The following is a 27,165-nucleotide window of genomic DNA, read 5'->3' as shown; positions in this document are numbered from 1 at the left end:
AGGGGCTATGCAGCAGCCTAGAATTGGAATAAGTCAGACGTCACAAGGTGGAAGATGAGTCCTCTTTCTTAGGGGAAGATTTTTTTCTCCTTTGAGATTCTTGCATATAAGATACTTTAAGAGAAAAAAATCCTTAAAATTCACAGGTAGGCAAATCATAGCAAAATGTAATGACTTCACTAGGACAACTCATGTGGAAAATGTGATAAATCAATCAGTAATGAAACCTAGGAATCCTAGCTCCTATTTTAGAAGGCACAGATATCTCCCCCACCCCCTTTCCATAAGAAATTTAGTGCCCCAAACTTCATTTAGTCTCTCACTCTGAACTACTTGGGAACGGACAGGGATGGAAGAGCGCATGCTTACCCATTTTCTTGGGCAACAGGTAGACATCCTGCTTATAGCGACCCTCAGGAGCATTGTAAAGCTCTATCAAGGCAAGAGCCTAGAAAAGCAGAGAGATGGATGCTGATGTGCCATATCAAGTGAAACCCTGATGGTCTGATGACCCGTTCCAGCCCACTGCTTTCCGCTCTGATGGCCCTACCTGAGTAGTGGCGGTGATTGAGAGCACAAATGTAGGCACTGTGGAGCAGCTTAGGTTCAGCAGACGGCCCTGGAGAGAAGGGTTAAGACACAGATGAGTTAGGACAAAGTCTCTAGCCTTTGAGGAGCGAAGGACGCACACAACTGCAATTTTCCAAATACTTCCAACTAACGTGGCTGGACAAAAAGTAGGTGTTCGATAAATAGAAATGAATTGGTCGACATTTAAGTGGAATTAAAAACTTCTGGAAAATTTGATGAAGGTAATGGATAAAAGATCTCTGGGATTATGTAAAAAGGAATAGAGACGGTCATGTGATACTGAGGCTTATGCCAAGGAAGGGTATGCTTCTCTTGAATTTCATACTTTCTGCAACAGAATATCCTCCTTCAGAGGCATTGGCATTCTTTTGAAAGACTGTTGTAAGCAAGGATGTAGTCAAGTCCAGGGGCAACCTCTCCAGGTTGTGAGGGGAGGTATCTTTGGACTCAGTAAGCTGTGATGATATCTGTGCTTCTTCTGCAGTTTGGTTCTCCTGAATGCAAGGGTATTCTTGTATTTCTAGTGGATGATTCAGAGAATACATGGGCTGGAGGCTACTGGAGATTGCTATCCTTTCCTATTTTGTTCCCTAGGAAGCTTGACCACCTTTTTTTTTTTGCTGAAACATAGTAGCCAAAAACCATGGTGCTTGCTTTTGTCACCAAAATCACTAGATGGGACCTCCCAGGGCAACTAGAAATAAGTCACCAGACAGCTGGCTGATATAAAAGCAATTAATGAATATTTAACAACCTGCTCATCCCTTCCCTGTACAAGCTCCTTTCTCGTGAAGGAGTAATCCAGTCCCTTTACAGATGCCCTAAAGTATGTGAGAAGGTGAGATAAGGTGGAAAAAGGTAAAGAGAACAGTAAGGGTACTCCAGCATAAATTTAAGGGTCCCTCCGTGAAGATGGTGTATCTTTTACATCTTCATATTAAAAGTTTCCTTAATTTTAAAAAAAGGAAGGAAAACTGACAGAAAATCAAACCTCAAGAAACGTATTATTATCGTTCTTGTTATTTTGGTATCTTTCTCTGAAGAAGAGAAACTGTCAAGGTAAGAACAGCGGGCATCGATATTGCCGTCAGGAATCTAAGACTAGGGAAGAGGAGCTTTCAAGAAAGGAAAAGTAGCCAAACATTGACACGGAAGGCTAAGTGGGATGAAAGTGAAGAGTAAGTCTGAGCCAGAAGAAGTCAGGACAGGGAAATATTAATCATACGACCAATAGAGAGCTGGGTGCCTACCACACATCTGGTTCAACTCAGAGGAATGTCACTCAAAAACATGATCTATCAGCAAAGACTCTCCTAGAGCTTGCCTACAACAGTCTTAGGTACAGTCAGGAATATCTGCTTTGTGCTTACTGATTAAGCCATCCCGCAAATGACATTATCTCTTTGTAGGCATCGCTCAAAGTAGCATTGGCTCTATCTGCTAATTCTTCCACAGTAAGAGTCATTATCTGACTCTACCTGTAGATTGACACAGAGAGACAGGATAATTGCGGAAAAGTAAGGAACCAAAATAGTTTCTTAATTGCTGAATGAAAAGACCTTTCACAATCAGCTGTAAAATCCACTGGTAAAGTAGTTAAGCTTGTGCTCAAAAGGAGCTAAAAATGAGAGAACATGTGGAGGAGGGGACGTGGATATTGCAGTCTTTCCTGTCAGGGGTGAATTTCTCTTACCAGTCTTAGGTCTTACCTCTGCCAGCAATACTATCCTCTTGCCATCAGGCCATATTACATGGTCAACTTGGGATCTCACTCGCTCCCAGGTCAGTTCTGGTGTCCGCAGACTCGCCTGGAACACACACACAGCAAGTACATCATCGGCCACGACTTGTCCCACTTTATGGAAAGATGTTGAAGGGAGCCATTTCAAATAGCAAGTTGAAAGGAGCAACCAACATGCCAGATGGAGAATACCTTTCCCAGGTTGGTTAGGACTGTTCCATTTCAAGGTATTTAATCTTAGGCCCAGCCAGGGAGGGATCACTCAGGATGTCATTCCACAACATACACTGTATGCCCACTCTCTGCTGAGCACAGTAAAAGGTGCTATGGGAAATACAAAAGAAACCAAAGACATGGTTTCTGCCTTCAAAAAGCTCATACTTTAGGTGGGGACACAAAACGATGCATACGTGAGGAGGAAAAAGCCTCTAAAATTACTTATAAAGCAACATGCAAACAAGTGCAAATTGATACAAAGCAAACTGAATACACAAATGCTGAAGAGAAACAGAAAAAAGGAGGGTCGGAGCTAAGTGAGATTTGTTAGAGAAGGCTGGTTGTCCTAAATACAGCATGCTGGGGCCCGAAGTTCTGCCTTCACATCCTCATATCCCAGGTTCCACCTTCTCAATGATGGTGGTTCACCTTAAAGTTACAGAAGCTTTGTGACCTAAGTGCAAATGTGAGGTAGCCTTTAGAGAAATGCTTAATGGTAGAGTAAAGCTCCCAACAGCTCACCCTCCTTCCATTTCTGTATATTGTGTATTCGGAGAACAAGAGAAGAAATGTTAAGTTTATTAACAGCAGCAATCAAATAAATAACAGTCACAGGGTTTAGACTTAAGACAACAACTTCCTTCTTCCAATAGGCCATTCCTAAAATAGAAAGGGAGTCCATATTCTAAAACCACCCTTTGGCTCAGCTGGTAAAATTAAGGAGATCTGCCAAACAGTAGTTTTCAGACAAACAGAGAAACACTTCAGTTATACAGTACTCATTTGCTGGGTACATTCTACATTCTAGGCGATGTAGTAAATGACACTATTATAGACAAGACTGTGGGCTCCTCTGCTAGATTGTGAGCTATTTATGGACAGGGACTATATCATCTTTTAATTACCAATCTAGTGGGAAAGACAAACATAATTCTGTTTCAGTATATTCAGGACTGTATTAATGAATAAATGTACCATTTATTAGGTACATGGGAAACAAAATGTCTTGAAATACCAAGTTTCATAATTTGGTTCAACAGAAAGAGCAATTTGGTAGTAGCTAACAAAATTTTATATGTACCTAATCTCTGACCAATCAGTTTCACCTTTAGCGCTCTATAGAAACACTTGCTCAAGTTCATAAATATAAGTGCCAAGAATGTTCAATCCAGTATTATCTGTATTAGCAAAAAATTTAACAAAGGAATAGCTAAGTAAATCTGGATAATTTCATACAATGGAATATTATGCAAATATCATATAAAAAAGTAGATCTATATGTGTTAACATGAAAACCACTCATTATTGTTAAGTGACAACACAGAGTTGCAGAACAATATACTATAACCTCAATTTTGTAAATGTTTTACTTCTTAAACATATTTATGTTGCTTGAATTTTTAAAACAAGCAACTATTGGGGCACCTGGGTGGCTCAGTCAATTAAGTGACTCAAGTCCAACTCTTGATTTTGGCTGAGGTCATGACCTTAGAGGCGTGAGATCAAGCCCTGCATCTGGCTCCATGCTGAGTGTGGAGTCTGCTTAAGATTTTCTGTCTCTGTCTCTGTCTCTGTCTCTCTCTGTCCCTCTCCCCCACTTATGCTCTTGCTCTCTCTCTCTCTCTAAAATTAAAAAAAAGGAAGTATTACTTTACAGTTAGAATTAATTTTTTAAATAAATAAACACTGTAAATAGAGTTAAAAAGAATTTAAGCAAACAGACTACTTTGGGAAGTTAAGGATATACAAAGGAAATCCATTAGGCTTTAGAAATAACAACATAGAGGGCAAGAGACAAAAGATACTCCTTGGTAACACGGGCATTTTTTTGTTGAGATGTTGGAACTTTAAAGTATTTTAGGTTCTTAGTGTCTCACAGTCATAATTTTCCAGAGGACAAGCAATCTTGGATGGGCAGTAAAGAGGTGACACCATGATAAAAGGAGTCTCCTGTCTTAGGATATGGTGGAATCAAGGAAGAGACACTTCTTATGAACATCATAAAATGATCAATGCTTTGTTGAGGCAGTGTGCTGGAGCACTGGAATGGCTATGGTGCAAGAAAAAGACCTGAAGGTCAGTTTAAAACAGGGTTCAAAGAGACACTAAGTTAAATGATCTCTAACACTGCCCGGGCAGCTCCAACAACCTAGTAAGTTTATCTGACAGTGACAGTCCTTGAAAGAAGGATTTCCTATGGCCAGCATAGTTTTATATGAATTTCTCTTAAAGGCATCAAATTGTCTTTCCTGTTGATTTACAGTCATTTAGCAACCTACTAGGAAAAAGGTTCCTTACAGAGACTATGTTCCCAAACAAGGTGTATATCTCACTGTGAATGACCATGCTTGCACAAACTGGTATTATGTGATTTTGGATAGTACACATCAATTTTTTTTAGGGAAACAACTGTGGTTCTAGTGCTGCAAAAATAGCAAGTCTCAGGTTCTAATTCTTTTGCTGGTGGAAACTTTTAAAGCATGTGTACATAATGGTTTAGCCACTTGAAGTGTGAAGGTTACAGTCATAAAGGCCATCTATGTGATGTATATGGGTAAGGAGGTCTGTTTTCAAGAGAAAAGGAAACACATAAAAGAAAGACATGGCCAAAAGGCAGCTAGGAGTGCAATCCAGTCACAGGTTCCCTAAGTTTTCACAGCATTAATATACAGGAAAAAAAAAATGCAGTTTTCTAAATGTCCAACTCTTTTGATGAGCTATTCCTTCCAAGAAGCACAGCGGTCAACATCTCTAGGCTAGGTAAAACTATAAATTCCTACAAACAAAACAAAACAAAACAAAACAAAACAAAACAAAACAAAACAAAACACTTACATTTTTGATTGCTAAAAATATCTGGGTAAAATTTACTGAATCATTCTCCTTTGCAGTTTCACTGAGATTACTTATAGAGATTCTCCTCTTTTTTCCACTCTCTGCACCCAAGCCATTTAGCAAGTCCCACTGGTCCTACGTTCACAATATATTACCTTCATTGCTTACCCATGTCATCTGAGCTCCCACTTTCTCTCATAACTGGAAATACTGAAAGAGCCTCTTTTGTCCCTACCACTACTCAGGCTCCAGAAGTGTTTTCTTTAAATTTTTTTTTTACATTTATTTATTTTTGAGAGACAGAGAGAGACAGAGCATGGGCAGGGGAGGGGCAGACAGAGAGGGAGACACAGAATCAGAAGCAGGCTCCAGGCTCCGAGCTGTCAGCACAGAGCCTGACGCAGGGCTTGAACCCACGAACCGTGAGATCATGACCTGAGCCGAAGTTGGATGCTTAACTGACTGAGCCATCCAGGCGCCCCAGAAGTGTTTTCTTTATACCACAGTCAGAGTATTCTGTTAAAACAAGTCATATTTTTTTCGGTTACCTGGTTAAAACTTTCCAATTGGAATGCTTCCACCCCCACCTGTTTTTTTAAGTAATCTTTACGTCTAACGTGGGGCTTGAACTCACGACCCCAAGATCAAGACTCGCACGCTCTACTGACGGAGCCAGCTAGGTGCCGCTGGAATGGCTTCCAATGGCTTCCACTGTACCCAGAATAAAATCTGAGGTCCTTATTGTGGCCTACAAAGGCCTACATAACCCACTGCCCTCCTTCAGCTGCCTCTTATTCTCATCCTTTGCCTACCCTGTTCCTGCCATGATGGCCTTTTTCCTGTTCCCCAAACATAAAGCACGTTTCTAACTCAGCATCTTTTTACTCACCATTCTCTCTGAATAGAATGTTCAGATACCTTGTTCCTTCCACTCATTCAGGTTTTTGTTCAAATGTTATCTCCTCAAAGAGACCTTCCTTGATCACCTTAACTAAAATAGCATCCTCAATGGCCTCACTTTGCTGTTTTTCTTCCATACGAGGCACTAACTGACAAAACTATCTGTTGATTGTCTGTATCCCACACTAGAATATAAGTACCACGAGAGCAGGAATATTGTTCACTGTTTCTTCAGCCAGTAAATACTCAACACAGAGCAGAGAAATTATTCAATTCATATTATTCAATACAAATTAAATTGTGAATGAACATTTTGATTTCAATTAGATGAGTTTGCCATTTCCTTAAATTTCATTTTATATGCCCAGGACACTACCATCAAAGGTTGAGTAATTTAACTTTTCCAAAGTCCTTCTGAGCCTGTCCCTTTCTGGACCATTTAGTTTAGTCATATACCTTCTGCTAAGAAGAGCACAAAGAGAATTGAGGCATGGCCCTTGGCTAGTGTCAGTGCCAGATATTAGAGGCTACCTAGCAATACATACAAAACTAGGTCCAGTATCAACACAGCAGCCAGGGTGAGCCTTTTTTAAGAGTCAGATTATTACGAATCCTATAATGCCACCCTATTTCTCTCAGAATATAATCAGGAGTTCTTACAATGGCCTGTGAGGCTCTAGAAGATCCGGCCCCTTCTTTCTGACCTCATCTACTTTTCCCTGCCCCATGCTCATTTATCTCAACCACGCTGGCCTCATTGTTGATCCTCAAACAGACTAGGCATATTCCTGCCGCAGCGCGTTTGCTCTGGCTGTTCTTAAAATGTTCTTCACCTAAAAGTCCACCTTGCTAATTCCTTCAAGTCTGCTCAAACATCACCTTTTTAATGAGGGTTATACCTTGATCCCACTCTTTAAAATTACAACCTGGCACTCCTGATTCCTCTTACTATACTCCACTTTTTCTTTTTTCCATGTGCTTTTGTCTTCTAACATACTACATGAACTATGTTTATTGTCTTTTTCATCCTTTAAAATGTAATAAGCTCTCTGAGGGCAAGAATCTTTGCCTGTTTTGTTCACTGACTCCAAGCATCTAGAATAGCACCTGGCATATAGCAATCACACAATAAATATTTATGACTGAAGGTAGAGTTTCTTGGCGTTTATCCTGCAAGATTACTTATGTCCGGATTGCCTTTAGAAGAGGGATTACCATCACAATTTGAAGTTAACCTAGAAATCATGAGGAGGTAATACTACATACAACGTACAGGAAAACAAAACAAAATAAAACAAAAACTGGACTAGAATAAAAAAAACCTGAATTTTGGGCTCCAATTTAATTTTTGAATCAATGTATATGACAACAATGGACTTAAGTTCTTAGTTTCCCAAATGAAAATCAGGGATTAGAATAATGCCTTGTGGGATTGTCAAGAGGATGAAATAAGATTAAGTAAAAATGTAAAAATTATATGATTGCATTTGGAATTGTTTTTATTTAAGCACTTGAGTGTTTAGGAGAGAAAATTCCTTCCCCCTTCCCTTACTCAGAAGATTTCTTTTTAGAGTTCAGAGCATGACTACTTCCCTTAAGCCTTTTCCCATCTGGGGGCTCTATAAGCAGGTTAATCCAGAAAAGGACAATCATGTGCTAGACAGTTTTAGAAATATTAATATCTTTGACTATTTAGTAAAAGGGAGTATGGCATATAAGTGAAACTTAACAAAAGAAAAAAACCCATTCAATATTTAAATTTCAATATTGAAAAAAGAAATGACTCTTTTGGGGCACCTGGGTGGCTCAGTCGGTTAAGCGTCCGACTTCAGCTCAGGTCATAATCTCACAGTTTGTGGGTTTGAGCCCCGCATCGGGCTCCATACTGACAGCTCGGGTCAGTGTCTTCCCTCTCTCTGCCCCTCTCCTGCTCATGCTCTGTCTCTCTCTGTCTCTCAATAATAAATAAACGTTAAAAAAAAAAAAAGAAAAAAAGAAATGACTCTTTATGAGCAAAATATTATGATGATAAAACAGAGTAATGGAGCCATGCCACTCAGAAACCTTAAGGGCAGAAATAGGCTTCAGTATTTCCAGCTATTTTTAATAACAGAAGAATAGAGCACAAGTTAAAAAGAGAAATCATTTAAAATAGATATTATCCAACAGGCTCTCATATCAACTGATCCTTACCTGGCAATGCTGGAGCTCAATCAGAGCAGCCCTCAGGGGAGATGAAAGCATGCTTTGCTTGAGCCATTTACCCAGAGAGAAATACAGTTGTGCCAGAAAAATGCCATAAAAATTTAAAACCAGAGTGAAAGTCACACTGAGAGATACTTTGGTAAGTCTGAAAAGAAATAAATAACACTTCTATTAACTATTACTTGGGCAACTTAGTAGGACCAAGTGTTATGTTGGATTGGATAATTTGAGGGTGAATATAATCAAATTAGAGAACCAAAATGGCTTACAGTGTAAGTAGGTATCAAGCTGGGGTGGAAGAAAATAATCATTTGAAATGATTGAGATGAAGAAGCTTTATAGTATCCACAAGCATAGGTCACAGGGCTAGTAAGTGAACAGACTGTGGACAGCTCTGCTAGGACAGTCATGTTTAGGATGGCTGGTGACTCTTCCCTTTCTTCTTCCTGTTTATGTTTCTTGGGAAGGAGAGGAAAAAAAAGGCCTCAATAATGAGTTACTTAATCTTACCACATCAATCTCTGTGTTGGAATGTCCCATGTTACAAACGATGCAGCTATTCTTCATACGGTCCAAGTGCTCTCTGGTTACCACATTCTTGTTACCTTAAAAACAGAAGAGAGATCCACATGAAAAGAAATAAAGTTGGACCCCTACCTCACACCATATGTGAAATTTCACCTGACCAAACACAACAGCTAAAACTATAAAACTCTTAGCAGGGAGCGCCTGGGTGGCTCAGTTGATTAAGCGTCTGACTCTTGATTTCATCTCAGGTCATGATCTCACAGTTTGTGAGATTGAGCCCCACATCAGGCTCTGCACCAATAGCACGGAGCTTGCCTGGGATTCTCTATCTTCCTCCCTGCCCTCCCTCTGCTGATACATGCGCGTGAGCTCTCTCCTCTCTCTCTCAAAATAAATACATAAACATTAAAAAAAACTCTTAGCAGAACATAAGAATACATCTTTGTGAACTTGGGTTAGGCAATGGTTTTCCTAGCTATAACCCCTAAAGCAGAGGCAACCAAAGAAAAAATAAACTTGTGCTGCAAACAACCCCACCAAGAAAATGAAAAGACAACCCATATATTGGGATATTTATTTACAAACAAATAAATGGAACAAAATATTTACAAATCATATAACTGATAAGAGATTTGTATCCAAAATTTATAAAGAACCCTTACAACTCCTTACTTAAAAGACAAATAACCCAATTTAAAAATGAGCAAAGGGAGGTGCCTGGGTGGCTCAGTCAGTTAAGTGTCCAACTGCTGATTTCTGCTCAGGTCATGATCTCACAGTGTGTGAGTTCAAGCCCTGCACTGGGCTCTGTGCTGACAGTGTGGAGCTTGCTTGGGATTTCTCTCTCCTCTCTCTGCCCCTCTCTGGCATGCTTTCTCTCTCTCTCAAAAAAAATTAAATAAATAAATAAATAAACATAATTAAAAAAATATTTTTAAATGAGCAAAGGACCGGAGTAGACATTTCTCAAAAGCAGAAGTACAAAAGAAGATGTGCTAATGCATACATGAAAAGATGTTCAACATTGGGGCACCTGGGTGGCTTAGTTGGTTAAGTGTCCAACTTTGGCTCAGATCGTGATTTCACAGTTTGTGAGTTTGAGCCCCACATTGGGCTCTGTGCTGACAGCTCAGAGCCTGGAGCCTGCTTCTATGTCTCCCTCTCTCTCTGCCCCTCCCTTGCTCATGCTCTGTCTCTCTCTCAAAAATAAATAAAACATTAAAAAAAAATGTTCAACATTATTAGTCACTAGGGAAATGCAACTCAAAACCACAATGAGGGGCTCCTAGCTGGTTCAGTCAGTGGAGCGTGTGACTCTTGATCTTGGTATTGTGAGTTGGGGCACCATATTGGGAGTAGAGATTACTTGGAAATAAAAATCTTTAAAAACCAAAACCACAGCGAAACACCATTTCACACCCACTAGGATAGCTATAATAAAAGCAATAGACAATAATAGCATTGGCAAGGATGTTGAGAAATCGTAACCCCCACACATTCTTGCTGGATTGTAAAATGGTGCTGTCTATTTGGAAAAGCTTGCAATTCCTCAAAATATTAAAAAGTGCAATTCCTCAAAAGATTCCAGCAATCCCAAGGTATATGTAGGCAGGTATATATATTCATAAGGACAGAAAACATGTTAACAGAAAAACACTATGCACAATGCTCATAGTAGCAACATTATTCAAAACAGCTAAAAAGCAAAAACATCCCAAGTGTCCATCAACCAATAAATAAAGTGTGGTATATCCTTAAAATGAAATATAATTCAGCAAGAAAAAGGAAGGAAATATCAACACATATTACCATATGGATGAAACTTTAGAACACCATGCTAAGTGAAAAAAGCCAGTTACAAAAGACCACATACTGTAGGATTCTATGGATATGAAATGTCTAGAATAGTCAAATCTATAGAAACAGGGAAATTAGTGGTTGCTTAGGGCCAGGCAGAGGTAGAGGAAAGAATGAGGACTGACTGCTAATGGTGTGGAGTTTCTTGTAGGGTGATGAAAAGTTTCTGGAATCAGATATTGTACAATTTCACTAAAAACCACTGAACTGTGTATGTTCAGTGTAAGTGTAAGTTTTATGGTATATGAATTATATCTCAATAAAAAAATTAGATTGTTGTGATGGTTGTATAACCCTTTGAATTTGCTAGAAAATACTGAATTATACACTTTAAATGGATGAAATGTATGATATGTCAATCACATCTCAATAAAGCTATAAAAAAAAGACATGAGGGGATTGATATGAAGCAAGAACAGTTTCTTTTTTTAAAAAAATTTTTTTTTCAACGTTTTTATTTATTTTTGGGACAGACAGAGACAGAGCATGAACGGGGGAGGGGCAGAGAGAGAGGGAGACACAGAATCGGAAACAGGCTCCAGGCTCCGAACCATCAGCCCAGAGCCTGACGCGGGGCTCGAACTCACAGACCGTGAGATCGTGACCTGGCTGAAGTCGGACGCTTAACCGACTGCGCCACCCAGGCACCCCATGAAGCAAGAACAGTTTCTGATGGTCCCTCTTCTCTGCCCCCATCTCACCCTGAGGGTACAAATATATTTTCATTCTTAAATATTCTGATTTTCCTCCTCTAAAATATAATTACAAATAAAAACCAGTATTCTAGCGGTTTATGGTCCTATGATAAAGAGAAAGTAAGTATCCCAGTCCAAGGAAACTAGCCATTTCTGCATATTCCTCTCTAAAACTCCAATCTACCTCTTTGGGAATTAATACAACTGTCTTTCCTACTTTCTCTAACTGAATTTTGTTTTAGGCCTGCTTTAATTATAGAGACTAGAGAGAAATACACATTAGTTTTGAAGGTAAAATAAAAAATCAAATGTACAAATTTAAGATCCGGCTGCCCAAATAAAACTTATCTCTAGTCATCCCCTTGGTAGTTGAGGACGGATGGAGATACAGAACAGTTAAAAGGGATGGAGAGAAACTTTCTTCCAGGGATGACCTAGATGACCTATACTTTTGGTCAGAGCTCTAAAGAGGTAGGAAGAATGTGAAAGATTGACTCTACAGATAGACACCTGTATCTGGCTTTTATTTCTTTAATTATTATTTTTTAAACGTTTATTTGTTTATTTTGAGAGAGAGCAAGCGAGCAGGGGAGGTGCAGAGAGAGAGGGAGAGAAAGAATCCCAAGCAGGCTCCTTGCTGTCAGTGCAGAGCCCAACAAGAGGCTCGATCTCACGATGTGAGATCAAGACCTGAGCTGAAATCAAGAGTTGGACACTTGGGGCGCCTGGGTGGCGCAGTCGGTTGAGCGTCCGACTTCAGCCAGGTCACGATCTCGCGGTCCGTGAGTTCGAGCCCCGCGTCAGGCTCGGGGCTGATGGCTCGGAGCCTGGAGCCTGTTTCTGATTCTGTGTCTCCCTCTCTCTCTGCACCTCCCCCGTTCGTGCTCTGTCTCTCTCTGTCCCAAAAATAAATAAAAACATTGAAAAAAAAAATTAAAAAAAAAAAAAAAAAAAAAAAAAGAGTTGGACACTTAACTGACTGAGCCACCTAGATGCCCCTGTATCTGGCTTTTGTCTTTTTTATTTTTTAATTTTTTAAAAGGTTTTATTTATTTTTGAGAGAGAGAGAGACATATTACAAGTGGGGGAGGGGCAGAGAGAGGTAGACACAGAATCGGAAGCAGGCTCCAGGCTCTGAGCTGTCAGCACAGAGCCCGACACGGCGCTTGAACTGCAAGATCATGACCTGAGCTGAAGTTGGACACTTAACCCCCTCTCCCTGTATCTGGCTTTTAGAGTTTAGTTTTATTCAGAACAGTTTCCAGTCATTTTTCACCTGTTCCATGAAAGCATTCCCAAATGCCAAAATGTATATTGTGTATGTCAAAATCATACCTGTACAGGTAATAACAATATCCACTTGTCGGATGACCTCGTTTAATTTCACCAGCCGAAATCCATCCATACTGTAAAAATAAAACATGATCAATTAACCTAAAAATAGCAGTTGGGAAGCCTTTTGCCACAGAACTTCAAAAGCTGTCACTAAGTTCCTTTGGTACCCACACTGTCACTTCTTGATACAGTCAGATTATTCTTAGCAGTGAAAAATTCAAACCATCTCCTTTTTTCATACAGGACAAAATAAAGTTTCCTTTGTATCACTGCAACTTAATTCTTCCTGAAAATAAGGAGCCAGGGGTTACCGTGACTTTCTCCATCTGAATGTCTAGAAAGTACAATTTAGCCACCGAATCTTTGAAACTACTCTCCCTAAGATCATCAACGATCTCCTGGATGCACACCCCCCACCCCCAAATCCTTAGACTCTTATATTACTTAATTTTCTTTGCTACATTAAACATTATTTACCTATTTTTAAACTATACTCCTTGGAGTCCATGAAACTGTTCTTTCCTGGTTTTCCTTCTACTTTTCTGAATAGCCCTTTTCAATCTTAATCTTTAAATGTTGATACTCTGTAGAGTTCTGCCCTTGACTCTTTTCTCTATTCTTTCAGTATTTGTCCATACCCTGCCCTTGGCTGCAAATGATTCCTCTTGGTGGCTGATCTGCACAAATATACCTTTAGGTTAGATCTTTCTGAAGCTTCAGAGCCATGGATCAAATGACCTACTAGATAGCTTCTCCTGGATGTCCCATAAGAATCTCAAATTTATTGGGTTTGAAAAAACTCATTATCTTTTCTGTACTCTCAAAATCTACTGTCTCTTTTTTTATTTTCTATCTTGATCTACAGCATTACTGTTCAGCCAACTGTATGAGCCAAATAAACTAGAATGTCCTAGCCTACTGCTTCTCCCGAATTGTTGTTTTCCCTTAATTCCTTATAATCTCTTGAATTGGTCCCTTCCTCTCCATATATGCTGGTCTTGCTTATGTTCAGGTCTTATTATTTCTCACCTGGATTCCTATAGTAGCTCCTGGCCTGACCTCATCATCTCTAGGTTTATATCTCATTTATTTTGCAGAGTAATTTTCCTAAATGCAATTCAGATCATGTCACTTCCTTGCTTAAAATACTTCAGTGAGATTGCCTGTTCTCAGGATAACACCTAAAACTTATGCAGATATATGAGTATATTCACATATGATTCCTACCTCAGATATTACCACTCCTGCAATTTCCATCTCTTAAATATGCCCTGTTCTCTCCTTCCTCAGTGACTATGCTCCTTGTGACATGTTCCTTGTGTCTGGAATTTACTTCCAGACTAAGAAATCACTTACTCAACTTTCAAGACTCAGCTCTATTAACATCTCTTTCTACCCTGCCTCTTTGTTATTTAGTTAGATATTTCTCTCTTGGCTCCTACAGAAGCACATGCTGTTTACCCCCATCATAGCACTTATTCCATTCACAGTGGTTATTTGCATGCCTCTAAAAGCAGGGAACTTGCCTCATTCATATATTCATCTTATTCATCCTAAGCACAGAGCACAGTACCTATTATACAGTAAGTGATCAGTTCATGTCTATAAGATAATTTGAATCAGTGTCGCAATCAATATGAAAACATGTTAATGAACCCTGGCTCAGAGAAGGCCGACAACTCTGTCGGGGAAATTTGTGGTTCATGGCTAGGATGTGTGAGGAGTAGAAAGAGAGGGGAAAATGGGTATAACAAAATCTTTATGCCATGCCTTATTCTATCCTGGGTGCCTTCCTCTGGAGGATTAATGGTAAAGATTGGGTGGGTTATGGAGGCTACAGACAATGGAGCTCTGCAGTAGTTTTCAGGGACAGTAGTATTTTCGTCCTGATGAGGATGGCAAGAGACCATTTTAATAATATCTACTATTTAGCAAGCATTTATTATGTGACAGCAGCTCAACACTCTATGGAATTATATATTTATTATATAATGTATAATCATATGTAATAATTATATAATTGTTTTACTGGACTTTCGCAACTCTTTGAGGTAGGTATCATTAGCCACATTTTATGGATGAGACAAGAACAATTTTTTAACCTTAAATTTTGCAATAATTTCAAGCTTAAGAATTACAAGAATAGTACAAGCTCCTATACTCCCTTCACTCAGAGACAGCAGATTTTATTTGGATTTGTCTGATGTTTCCTCCTGATGAGATTCAGGTTATACATTTAGGGGAAGGATATCACAGAAGTGTTCTTTTCAGAACATAGTAAGTGTTCAACTTATTTCTTTTTTGATCATCCTTTTTTTCAAAGGAAGAAGAGTTGGGGTGCCTGTCTGGCTCAGTTGGTGGAGCATGCAACTCTTGCTCTGGGGTCATGAGTTCAAGTCCCATGCTGGGCGTAGAGTTTACTTGAAAAAAAAAAAAAAAAAGGAGACGGAGGCACCTGGGTGGCTCAGTAGATTAAGCGTCCAACATCAGCTCAGGTCATGATCTCGTGGTTCATGGCTTCAAGCCCCACGTCGGGCTCTGTGCTGACAATCCAGGGCATGGAGCTCATATTCTGGGTCTCCCTCTCTCTCTGCCCCTCCCCACCATTCTTGTTCTCTCTCTCTCTCTCTCTCTCAAAAATAAAATAAACATTTTAAAAAAGGGAGAAGAATTATACATGGGTAAAGGAAGGAACTACTTGTTCTCTGGCTCAAGGCATCCCCTTATTATTTCCACAGGAATTCTAAATTTTAGCTTCTCTTATAGTCTCTGCTGTCTCAGAGCAGAGCTCCTTGATCTTTGAAAGAGAGGAGCTCACATTTAACTGCAGCATCTCTCAGGATCTGGGCCCCTCTAAGATAAAATGTGGCATTAACCAGGCCATTCTTTGGTGACAGTTACAAGATCCCACATTAGATGGTGGCACAGAGAAAAAAGCAAGTTTCCTTTTGCATGCTTACCAGGCTTGAAGAGCACAGATGGGGTCAATCTCAGTTACATACACAATAGAGCCCATGGCTTTTAGAGCAGCACAGCACCCCTTCCCCACCTGAAGAGGGGAGAGAGGACACATAATAAGGAAAGTCAGTGAGAAAACAACATCTTGAAGCTTCTGGTAAACTGTACCTCATTTTCCACCCCCAGAAGGAATTTCACTGAATAGATTCATGTTTGGGGAAAAAATAAGAAAAAAACAAACAAATGAATGCAGTTCATAAACAAACTCCTAGCCCCTGTTTAGCACATGCATGTACATAAGAACACCCACACTCACGATTTATAATCAAAACACAAGCTAAGAGAACATCACAAACAGTGCACTGGAATAAATCAGAAAATCAACTTAAGAAAAATGGCAAAAATGCAAAGGGAAAAAGAACGATTGTACTTTGACCAGAGGGCCTCTAAAGTTACATTTTTCCCATCTAGAGTGGTGAGTGAATGGATGTTTCTCACATCCATTAAATGAAAAAGTCTAGTATATTTCACCAAAATAACATTTTCTACATCCAATAAGCGAAAGGTTAAGCTTTACCTCTCCATAGCCACAGACAACCACCTGCTTTCCACCAAACATCATGTCTGTTGTCCTTTTAAGTCTGGGGGAAGAAAAACCATTAAATCAGAAGAATCTCTCATTTCTCGTTTGAGATTAGATAGGGTCCCTCTGTTTTCATGTTTGTTTGTTCCATTTTGAAAGAAAGCCTGGTTTCTGTACTATCTAATGATTAAAAAGAAAGGTGGATAAAACAGGTACTCTCTTACTCCATGCTATCTGATCCATCTATATGTGAGGTTTTTTTTTTTTTTTTTCCCCTCTTGTTTTGGGAGTGGTGCAGCAAGGAGGAAACTATAGATTACAAAGTAACTTTTAAACAAAAAGCAATATACACTTATTATATAATTTTTGGAAATAAAAGATAGAAGAAAATAAAAATAACATTTTTTATTTAGGAGACAAAGTTCTAGCTTAATGGAAACATTATTCTAGCTTATTGAACATAAGAGATAACACTGATAAACGAGTGCTACATTTAGTAGTATCAGAATGGCCATGGGGCACCTGGGTGGCTCAGTCAGTTGAGCATCCAACTCTTGATTTCGGCTCAGATCAAGATCCCAGGTTGTGAGATTAAGCCCCTCGTCAGGTTCCACATTGAGCATGGAGCCTGCTTCAGATTCTCTCTCTGCCCCTCCCCCGCTCATTCATTTTCTCTCTCTCTCTCTCTCTCTCTCTCTCTCTCTGCCTCTCTCTCTGTCTCTCTCAAAATAAATAAATAAACTTAAAAAAAAAAAAGAATGGCCAATAGGTCCCTCATTAATTCAACACAGAAGGTAATCAGCAACTAGATGGCGAAGAGCTTTGAACACACCAATACCAACTACATGAGATAGTTTTCTGGGGCTGCTTCTTTCTCAAACATGTTCTACTTCTTTGTCTCTGATTCTCCATGAAGCTAGAATAGTGTCCGTATTGGTTTTAGAGCCTCTTGGAAGAACTTGTAGGAGCAGTTTCTGGTTTCTCTTTAGATTCAGCTGGTCTCCTTTCTCTAGGAATCCCTCACTAGGCAGAAGAAAGTTTTCAACTAAAACCAGACTATTCTGAAATAGTTCCTACAAATATTTGTGACTCTTTCTATTCACTTATCTGTTTTCCTTTCCGGTAGACAACAGTCCATAAATGCCCTAAAGGCAGAGTAGGAATTCTGTCTTTTTAATGATTTGACAACTCCACTCCGTAGGAACTAGTACAACTCCACGAGCCATAGTAAAACTCAATAAATATAAAATATTATTCAGCCATAAAGAAGAATGCAATCTTACCATTTTCAACAATACCAATGGAGCTAAAGAGTATAGTGCTAAGTGAAATAAGTCAGTCAGGAAAAGACAAATACCATATGATTTCACTTATATGTAGAATTTAAGAAACAAAACAAATGAGCAAAGGAAAAGAGAGAAGCCAAAACCAGACTTTACTTTATTTGTTGTTTTAAAGAAACAGACTCTTAACTATAGAGAAGAAGCTGATGGCTACCAGAGGAGAGGTGGGTGGGAAGATAGGTGAAATAGGTGATGGGGATTAAGGACTGCACTTATTGCTGAATCACTATATTATACACCTGAAACTAATATAACAGTGTATGTTCATATTAGCTAGTTAATTAAATTTAAAAAACATCAATTAGGTACAGAGGCAATTCTTGTTTAGTGAAGAGAGTAAGTCTGGCTGGGCTACTACCATAGTCAAAAGTCATGGTTTAGAAGAATGGTCCTGGAATGGCTATCACAGCAAAGAAAACCAACAGATCATATTTATGAGCTTCCTTTGCTTTACTCTCAAGCTTTTCTGCCTCTCTTCCCAAAGGAATATCAGGTGCAAAGCTATTCATACAAGCTATTAACACTTCTACGTAGCCAGAACAAGGGACAGTCTATAAACTGATAGATGCATTGATAATTTACTGAAATGTCCAGTCTATGTGATAATACTATTGACTCTATAGAAGTAATAATTACCAAGAAATTGAATTTGCATTGAATATCTCCCCCACCTCTCCCCAAAAAGATCTGAAAGCAAAAAGCTTCCCCTAAGATCGACTGAATCCTAAAACTTAATGTACAGTGTTCTAGAAAGAAGGGCAAGGGAACTAACATTGAACACCAGGTTCATACCTTATCTCCTTTAATCCTCATAATAACTCTATGATGTAGATCTTACTGTCACCATTTTACAGATGAGGGACTAGGCACAGAGAGGTTAAATAACTAGTCCAAGACCTAAATGATAGAGCCAATAATCAAACCAAGCCAGTCCTTCTGGTTCTAATGCCGGTGGTGTTGCAAACTGCCTAGGGTCCCGGACTGGTTAGTAATGTGGCCCATAGGGCCTTTCTTAGCTTTTCCATTAACCTAAACATGATGGAAACCATTTGGCTTGGCAATATTCTAAACCAACTTAATAGTTTTACATAGGGAATTACTGAGTCTTCTGAACAAGGATGAAGGTGTATCTGGACACAAGTGCAGAAACAGAAACTAGGTATTGGAAGAACACAGTACAGTATCTGGAATATATCTAAGTAAATTTTGTCAGATTTGCAGTCCTTATAGATTTGAAAAACTTGAAATGCTTCTGGGATGGACTCTTTGCTCAACACAATTTTTCAGATGGCCAGAGAATTATATGCTAGTTGGGGTTTACATCTTTTTTAAGTTTGTTTATTTTTGAGAGAGAGAAAGACAGACCATGAGCAGGGAAGGGGCAGAGAGAGAGGGAGACACAGAATCCGAAGCAGGCTCCAGGTTCTGAGCTGTCAGCACAGAGCCTCAGGCAGGACTTAACTCACGAGCCACGAGATCATGACCTGAGCTAAAGTCAGACACTTAACCGCCTCAGCCACCCAGGTGCCCCATGCTAGTTGGAGTTTAAAAACTGGTAATGTGACCTAAAATAGGAACACTAGGAACCTTTTCCCAAATCATCAAAGATATCCAGCTGTTTAGGACTTTAGTTACTGTCTTGCAGGACTGATAGGGTCACAAACTTTGCACCAATAAATAGAGGCCAGTTTGACTTTTTAAGTACAATAGATGTGCTTGTAATGGGGATAGCAATGGTAGATCTGGGTTATAAAATATCAAGTATTATATGGTGATAGATCCAGAGGTGCTACATGAATCATTTCCAGAAATAACCAAAACCAAAACACTGAGAACCTCAATTCAACAACTCAAGTTCATTCCAAAGATAATAAAACATTACCCATCTAGAATGGATTCACGGCAACAGTAGAGGTTGTCAAATTTCTGTTTGGTGACAGAGTCATTGACATTCATGGCTGGAACACACAGCTTCCCGGCCTTAGATAGCTGGTACAGCCTGAGGATGAGGGACATCAAGAAGAACACAAAACAGTGAGATAATGCAATCTACTGCCAGTCTCGTAACAAATTACAGAAATATGTTGATTGGGTAGGCATCAGAGCATGAGACACTAGTTTCATTCCATTAGGTGCACATAGAGAAATAAAGACTACCTTTCTAGAGTCTGTACACAGCTTAGAAATAAAGATCTTAGTCACAAGGCATGTGAGGAAAATCTTTGACCCACCTCTAAATTTCAAGTATTAAAATGTAAAATTTTAAATTGCTTATTGGGGCACCTGGGTTGCTCAGTTGATTAAGCGTCTGACTCTTGATTTTGGCTCAGGTCATGGCTCAGGTCATGATCTTCCGGTTCGTGAGATGGAGCCCAGCTTTGGGTTCTGCACTGAGCCTGCTTGGGATTCCCTCTCTCTGCCCCTCCCCTGCTCACGCTTGTACGCGTGCTGTCTCTCAAAATAAGGAAATAAACATTAAAAAAATATATTGCTTACTTTTACTTCCCCCTTTAAGTTATATAAAGAGTAACTTTAAGTACTGTTTAATCCCACTACTCTAATGCAACAATTTTAACTTTCAAATAGTCTCGATTTTATCATCTCAATACAAGTATCTATAAATATGTATACCTATATAGAAGTTTCATTTTAAGTTGTAGCAACTAAAAATTAGAAACAGGTGTTTATTCAAAATTCATCCCTTTCTAAGAGTCTGAAGGTCTGGTATGTTAAAAAAGATCACAATATATTGAAGCAGAGACAGTCGCTTAATCAGAATTCACTTCCCTAAAAGTTTCATTTCATACTTTCCGTTCTTGTTGAGTGAATAACAGTAAATGGAAACGGTTTCAATGTTGCTCAGAAAATTACTGCTCATTTGAGAAACAGAACCCTAAATCCTTGTTCTCTAAGTCAAAATGTAAGCTCTATGAGGACCCAGGTTTTTGTCTATTTTGCCCACTGCCAGATCCCTAGCACAGTTCCTAGAGAAGTTCCTGGCTCGTTGTGCAAGTTAAATCAACATCTATGGAAAAAAGGAATTCATCTAAAAAGGACAAGCAGTCATTGCATTACAATGACTAGAAAACATGAGGACCACACTTGTTGCCTTACCTGTCCCCCACTCCCAATTTTAGGTTTGTTATTTGCATTGTTAATTAAAAAAACAAGTGTTCAGACTCAGATCTCATCACCTCATAGCAGGCTCCAATTTTTAACATAATGTACTCTACAGGTATGTGATTATCAGAGTATATACCTAGGCTGCATAAAACCAGGTATGCCCATGTCAAATCTTACCTGTGGACTCCAGTGACACTCTCCTCCACTATGCCCTTGATTTTTTTGAACATATTAGGATACTTCTTATAAATCCAGTGAGTAAGATCCCCTCCATCATCCAATATCTGCAATAATAAGCATCAACAATATCATTTATTTTGCTGAAGGCTCAGGGTTTCCGGTGTTGCTCTGGGTCTTTTACCCCAATTTCTGCCAATTTACAGATATTTCAAATTTCCCATAGGGTTATGCAAAGTAACTTAAAACCAATATAATGACCAGTCATTACCCTGAAGTAAAAGGCAATGAAGGGTAAAAGGTCACTGTAATTCTCACAGCCAAATGACCTTCCCACACAATACATCTACTGTATCAAAATACACGGCAACGCAAGGAGGATTTTCTTATGAACTAAGAGCTGAAGTGGTTATCTAGACAACTAGTTCTTTTTTTTTTTTTAATTTTTTTTTTTTAACGTTTGTTTATTTTTGAGACAGGGAGAGACAGCATGAACGGGGGAGGGTCAGAGAGAGACGGAGACACAGAATCCGAAACAGGCTCCAGGTTCTGAGCTGTCAGCACAGAGCCTGACGCGGGGCTCAAACTCACGGACCGCGAGATCATGACCTGAGCCAAAGTCGGATGCTTAACCAACTGAGCCACCCATGCGCCCCGACAACTAGTTCTTAAATGCACTGTAGATATTTAGAAAGCCTGACCTTGATATCGGCATATTTCTACCAGTTACATTCAGGACTTCAATTACAGTCAGTCAAAGCTTAGTTTAAATAAAGCCAGATAATTAGTCTCCCTCCCAGAACAATGGCTTATAAAACTGTATTCGTTAATCCTTCACTTCTCCCAAAGCATAGGCACTATCCTACCCAAGATATCAGGCAGCACGGAAGGGTTTTGCCTAGCGAAACCTCACACTCTTTATAAACCAAATTAAAAATAACTTGGGAACTGTGCAGCATGTAGGTGTGCAAGCATGCCTCTGAACAGCTCATCACCATTTCAGGTTGGGATTAAAGATAAACACAATGCCGTGCCCACTGGAGCTTTAATCGGCAGAGGAAAGTTTTTGAATTATAAATAAGCTAAAGAAAGACCAGCTTAGAACGCTCTTAGGCCCTAGGCTGTGGCACTTCATTCAGCCCTTCCCCGAGCTGTCAGAAAGGCTTAGCAGGACTTTCCAAATCGTTATCCCTGTGAAGTCCTCACAGAACTGCGTTGCCCCCTACTGGCATGCACCCATTGTGGAGTCTCATCAAATATCAACTCTACCACAAGCGCCCCCAGTGCCACCCTGGACTCCTGGGTACACAAATTCCCCCACCTCATGTCGAGCACCTAAGCTCTTTTTGTGCTTCTAGGCTTGCTCCCCATCTTGTTTCTCTGACTTAACTAAAGTTTGTTTGAGAGCAGGGATCCAAGGCAAGACTCTCATTAAAATACATTTGCTTCATTCTAAAAGTTAATGCTCCATTTTCTCCCAGTAGAAACCCTCAGAACAGGGTTTCGGACCCCTACCCACATAAAAGACCAGAGGCATAAAAGCCTGAGCAACTGGAAACTCTGTGTCTTAAGTCCCACTATTCTGGTCCACTTTTCTTTTAACAGAGGGATCTAATACAGGCAGGTGGTTGCTATCCCTCAGATTTATTTAATGAAGGTAGCCCCTAATTTTCACCATGGTATTCTATTGCAGAAAATTCTTGCCACCAGGGAATCTTCCTGAGGTTGGAAAGCAAGTAAAAGTACTAGATCTCGATAGGATCCCTAGAGGAATGGGCTCTATTTGCTGGAGTGACAATGGTTTTTATCCTTGCTTAGTTTCTTCATCAGTTTTTCCAGCAGTTTGTCCTGGCCCTATAGTCTGTAAATGCTCTCTGGTTGCAATCCTGTGTCCTCCCTAAATTCTCCACTCTAAAATTAATGCTTTATTCCCCACAGAAACCCTCTGGCGTATCTCCTTTCGGTCTGTCAATCAAACTCCTTCCAGTCCCAGTTAACTCTGTGGGAATGAGCTGACTCATCTCACAGCTGATTCCTCCCTCCCTTTAAGCAGGCTATTAACCCAGCTTCCTCACACCAGCACACGGTGCAATGTAACCTGGATCCAGAATCCAGGAAGAGGATGCTTCTCTCCTTGTGCACCAAGTGAGGCCTGCTCTGCAATTAGCAAGCAATAGTTGGAGTAGAGCATCAAGGCTTCTTTTTCCAGTTGAGTCCCTAATTTCTCCTCTCTTTCATACACAGAAATGCTTATGAAGTAGGAGTGCCTCATATTTTGTGCAGCTTTTTGCTTCTCAGTGAAATCTAATGTGCTATAAGCCTTCAAGAACCTGATTTTTTCAAAAATGAAACACAAATAACATGAAGCGAAATAACCCCAAGCTTCTTTGCCCAGTCGTCTTTCTTCAAGTACAGAATAAAGAGAAGAAATTTGAACTTGGGATCTCTTCAGGTTTACTATAAATTCAGCATGTGACTCTAGAGAAACGCTAAGCACCACAGGAGCTGTGTGTGTGTGTGTGTGTGTGTGTGTGTGTGTGTGTGTATGTGTGTGCACATTTGGATTACTGTTGTTGGACAGGAGGTAAGCAGTAGAAGGGGATGGTAACTCATTAACCTTGCTTTTGAAACAGCCACATGTGAACCCTGAGCAGTATTTTAATGTTGCTGATGAATATAAATGCTTCTAAGATCAGCACCAACAATTATAGCACTTTGAGGCTAAGTTCAATATTCTCGGGGTACCCTAAACATAAGCCCACAGTTGTGCTGGAAGCACAGGTACATCAGATAGAAAAGGAAGCATTTTCCTTCCTTCCTGTTGAGACACCCTCTCCCCTGCCAGGGCCCCCTACTCTGTCCCCACCAGATCCCTCAGGAATTGTGCTAGTAGAAATCTAACTCACCATGTTTGGCTGCCAACCCTCCACATTCACACATCTATCAATGCACCACCAAAAGTCATCTTCTGATTCTCCTTTCCAGGCAAAGACAGGAAATCCTGAGAAAGGGGAACAAAGAGAAACTATTAAAGCCTGAAAAAAGGGCTGCCTCTAAATTTTGACAACAAGATGCTGGTTTTCCCCATTTCCAAACTCTCTCATTCTGCTCTACTCCTTGGCTTGACTTTCTTCACTGATTAACATGGTCTTCAGCCCCTTCATCCACTACTTTGTCTCTGGTGGTCATTTTGCTTTTAATATACAAAAGAGGACAAACAAGAGGGACAAGAGTATGATGGATGCTAAAAATATGACTTAAGGGAAAAAAGAAGAGACAAGAAGTAAGTACTTCTTGATCCAGTCAAACTGGAAGTCTCACCATTTCCCAACCACACTTCGATCTTTCCTGCATCTAAACTTTAGTCATCCCATCTTCTTCATCAGGAAAACCCTTACACTCTTCTCTGTCTGTTAAAATGTTGTCATACCCCAGTTAAGTGTCATGTTTCTAACAAAGCCTGATTAACTCAGCTCCAAGGGATCGTTCATGGAATCTGAACTTTTACAAGTCACTTGCTTGTACACTGAATGTAGATTTCTGATCTGTTGTGGCATTTACCATATATACCCTTGTATTATCATTACTTGTATATGTGTCTTTTCTTCTCAACCATAATATAAGATTCTTAGGGCAAAGACATAGTCTCATTTGTCCTTATATCTCTTAGAGTAGGTCATTAAGTATTTGTTGAAGAGAAAAAAAAGAATGCTTATGTACAAATCATTGGGCTATATATTTAATATCTCTGCACATTTATATACATATTTTGTACATTAGTAAAAATTGTATAAATGAATGAATATAAATGAAAGAACAAATGAAATACTAAAGTGCTAGCAGGAGAGACATGCATGCATTACAGAGCTTTCCCAGCATTTCTCAAGAGCTCTGAAGCCACAAGCATTTGGTACTCTGATCTGTGCTATGCTGTCACAGAGCGAAGGCAAGAAACTGGCAAAGTCCAAATTTCTCCATTTCTTTCGTCCTTCCTGTGTCAGGAGCCACTGTGATCAAATATTAATCTGCCAGGTCAAGTCCTTTTTACTGCTTCTGAAGCAGAAACACCAAACATTAAATCAGGGCAAACTGCTGAAAAAACCAGCAGGACCACAAAACTATGCCTGAAGCACTTTCTTTTCTAATCCATATTGCTTCAGACAACGAGTAGTGTTCACTAGTGTTCTAATATGAGCAAGTCAAGGCAAAGAATTAACTAATAAGGGAATATTAGACATAAGAAGATATTTGCCAACTGTAAAACAACAGAGTTACCTTCATCATATTTAACAAGAGAAGCCCAGGAGAGCAAACTCATCAAGAATAGGCATCCATTTCCCCCAAGACAGCAACTTTAATGTTTAACTTCCTTAAAGGTTTATATTGAACCCGTGGAACTTTTCAGAGACTTACTTTAGCCAAAGACACAGAATACAAGCAAAACCAATCTTACCACTTTCTGCTAGAGCAGCAGCCACTTCATTGAGAGTGGAATAGATGTTGCAGGCTGCCCATCGGCACTGTGCACCCAGCGCACCCAGGGTTTCCATAAGCACCTGTATTAAAGAGAAAGCAGGGGATGAGCAAGGCTGGCCAAACCACTGGTCAGGGAAATTAAGTTTATATATCTGACATTGAGAAAATATATCAGGAATAGCTAAGGCCAGTGATTTTCAAACTGTGCCCTACAGAAATCCTTCCGTGTTTTGAGTAGAGGGCAATGGTTGGGGTAGGCATGGGGGAAGGCTCTAGCTGAGCTCAATGCTCTTCTGCCTATTTAATATATTGGGCCTCCTTATAAGACTTAATTAAACCAAGGATTTTAGAGCCAAAACATTTTTGAAAAACCATCAATTTTACAGTTCTGCTTCTCCGTAAGGAAGCTGCAAGAAAAGCTCCAATCCTAACAACAGCCAAGTAATCTATAAAACCTTAACTTTTCTTGAGCCCATCAAAGAGCTGAGGTTATAAAGCAACCAAGTGCACTGAACTCCAAAGTGACAAATCCCTTTAAGGAGACAGGGAACACACTGTTTCACCTCTGACAGAGCATGGGAGGAAGATGTGGGTGCCACACAGGAGGAGAAAAAAAAAAAAGCTAGAATTCAATGAATAGTAAAGGCTGAGTGTGGGAAAGTATGTCAGTTTGGAATTTCTAATAACCCTAGGCACAAGGAGATTACACTCACACGCAAGCTCTTTTCCAGGGGCTTCCACCCAGCGCTCACAAGAAAGACTGGGGGGCAAGGATCTGATCAGCTGTGCTCAAAAACAGGCACTTTGCCACGCTCTTCTCTCATAGGAAGCAAAAGTCTTAAGCTAAAGGAAGAGGAGCAGAAATTATGCCTGCAATCAGGGACCAGACAAAGATCCACTGCTTCTGGGGAAGAGTGGAAGCAAAAACTCCCTGCTCCTTGGAGAGAAGTAAGCCTTCTTGGGCCCAGGACTTGCACTGACACAAAGTACAGGCATACCTCAGAGAAACTGCAGGTTCCAGACTACCGCAATAAAGTGAATATCACAATAAAGCAAGTCAAATGAATGTTTTGGTTTCCCAGTGCATATAAAAGTTATGTTTACACTATACTGTAACCTATTGAGTGTGCGACAGCACACTGTACATACCTTAATTTAAAAAATACTTTGGGGTGCCTCAGTCAGTTGGGTGTCCAACTGTGGCTCAGGTCATGATCTCACAGTTCGTGGGTTCGAGCCCCACGTCAGGCTCTGTGCTGACAGCTCAGAGCCTACAGCCTGCTTCAGATTCTGTCTCCCTCTCTCTCTGCCCCTCCCCAGCTTGCACTCTGTCTCTCTCTGTCTCTCAACAACAAATAAATGTTAAAAAAAAAAGTTTTTTTAATGCCATTATCTGCGAAGTGCAATAAAACAAGGTATGACTGGTAAAGATCTGCTACTTCTCCAGGAAAGGCAGGAAAATATCTCTTGCACAAGACCTATCACAGACACAAGGCAAAATTTGGCTGCTATGGAAAGAAGAGGCAGGAACAATGAAAAAGCCCACCTCACAGAGACCTAAGACTGAGGCTGGACCAGGAGATGCGAGAACCCTACCTGCCC

At 39.9% G+C, this 27,165-nt stretch overlaps 1 protein-coding gene across 2 annotated transcripts in view; it reads right to left on the bottom strand.

Moving 5' to 3' along the window:
• AHCYL2 (adenosylhomocysteinase like 2) overlaps positions 1 to 27,165 on the bottom strand; it is a 169,710-nt gene that overhangs the window by 4,500 nt on the left and 138,045 nt on the right. For both annotated transcript variants that reach the window (XM_047095075.1, XM_047095076.1), the window contains exons 5-15: positions 25,541 to 25,643; positions 23,994 to 24,088; positions 21,088 to 21,194; positions 19,670 to 19,786; positions 16,439 to 16,502; positions 15,864 to 15,952; positions 12,904 to 12,974; positions 8,999 to 9,093; positions 2,301 to 2,399; positions 551 to 619; positions 370 to 448 (exon numbers count right to left, since the gene is read on the bottom strand). In XM_047095075.1, the coding sequence (XP_046951031.1) occupies positions 370 to 448; positions 551 to 619; positions 2,301 to 2,399; positions 8,999 to 9,093; positions 12,904 to 12,974; positions 15,864 to 15,952; positions 16,439 to 16,502; positions 19,670 to 19,786; positions 21,088 to 21,194; positions 23,994 to 24,088; positions 25,541 to 25,643 (988 nt within the window). The remainder of the gene's footprint in view (positions 1 to 369; positions 449 to 550; positions 620 to 2,300; positions 2,400 to 8,998; positions 9,094 to 12,903; positions 12,975 to 15,863; positions 15,953 to 16,438; positions 16,503 to 19,669; positions 19,787 to 21,087; positions 21,195 to 23,993; positions 24,089 to 25,540; positions 25,644 to 27,165) is intronic.

Source organism: Lynx rufus, unplaced genomic scaffold, assembly GCF_022079265.1.
Source record: "Lynx rufus isolate CCGP_SWC_20201006 ecotype Redwood Valley unplaced genomic scaffold, mLynRuf1.p SCAF_4, whole genome shotgun sequence".
In the NCBI taxonomy this organism is placed as follows: domain Eukaryota; kingdom Metazoa; phylum Chordata; class Mammalia; order Carnivora; family Felidae; genus Lynx; species Lynx rufus.
This window is presented reverse-complemented; position numbering and strand designations above follow the sequence as displayed.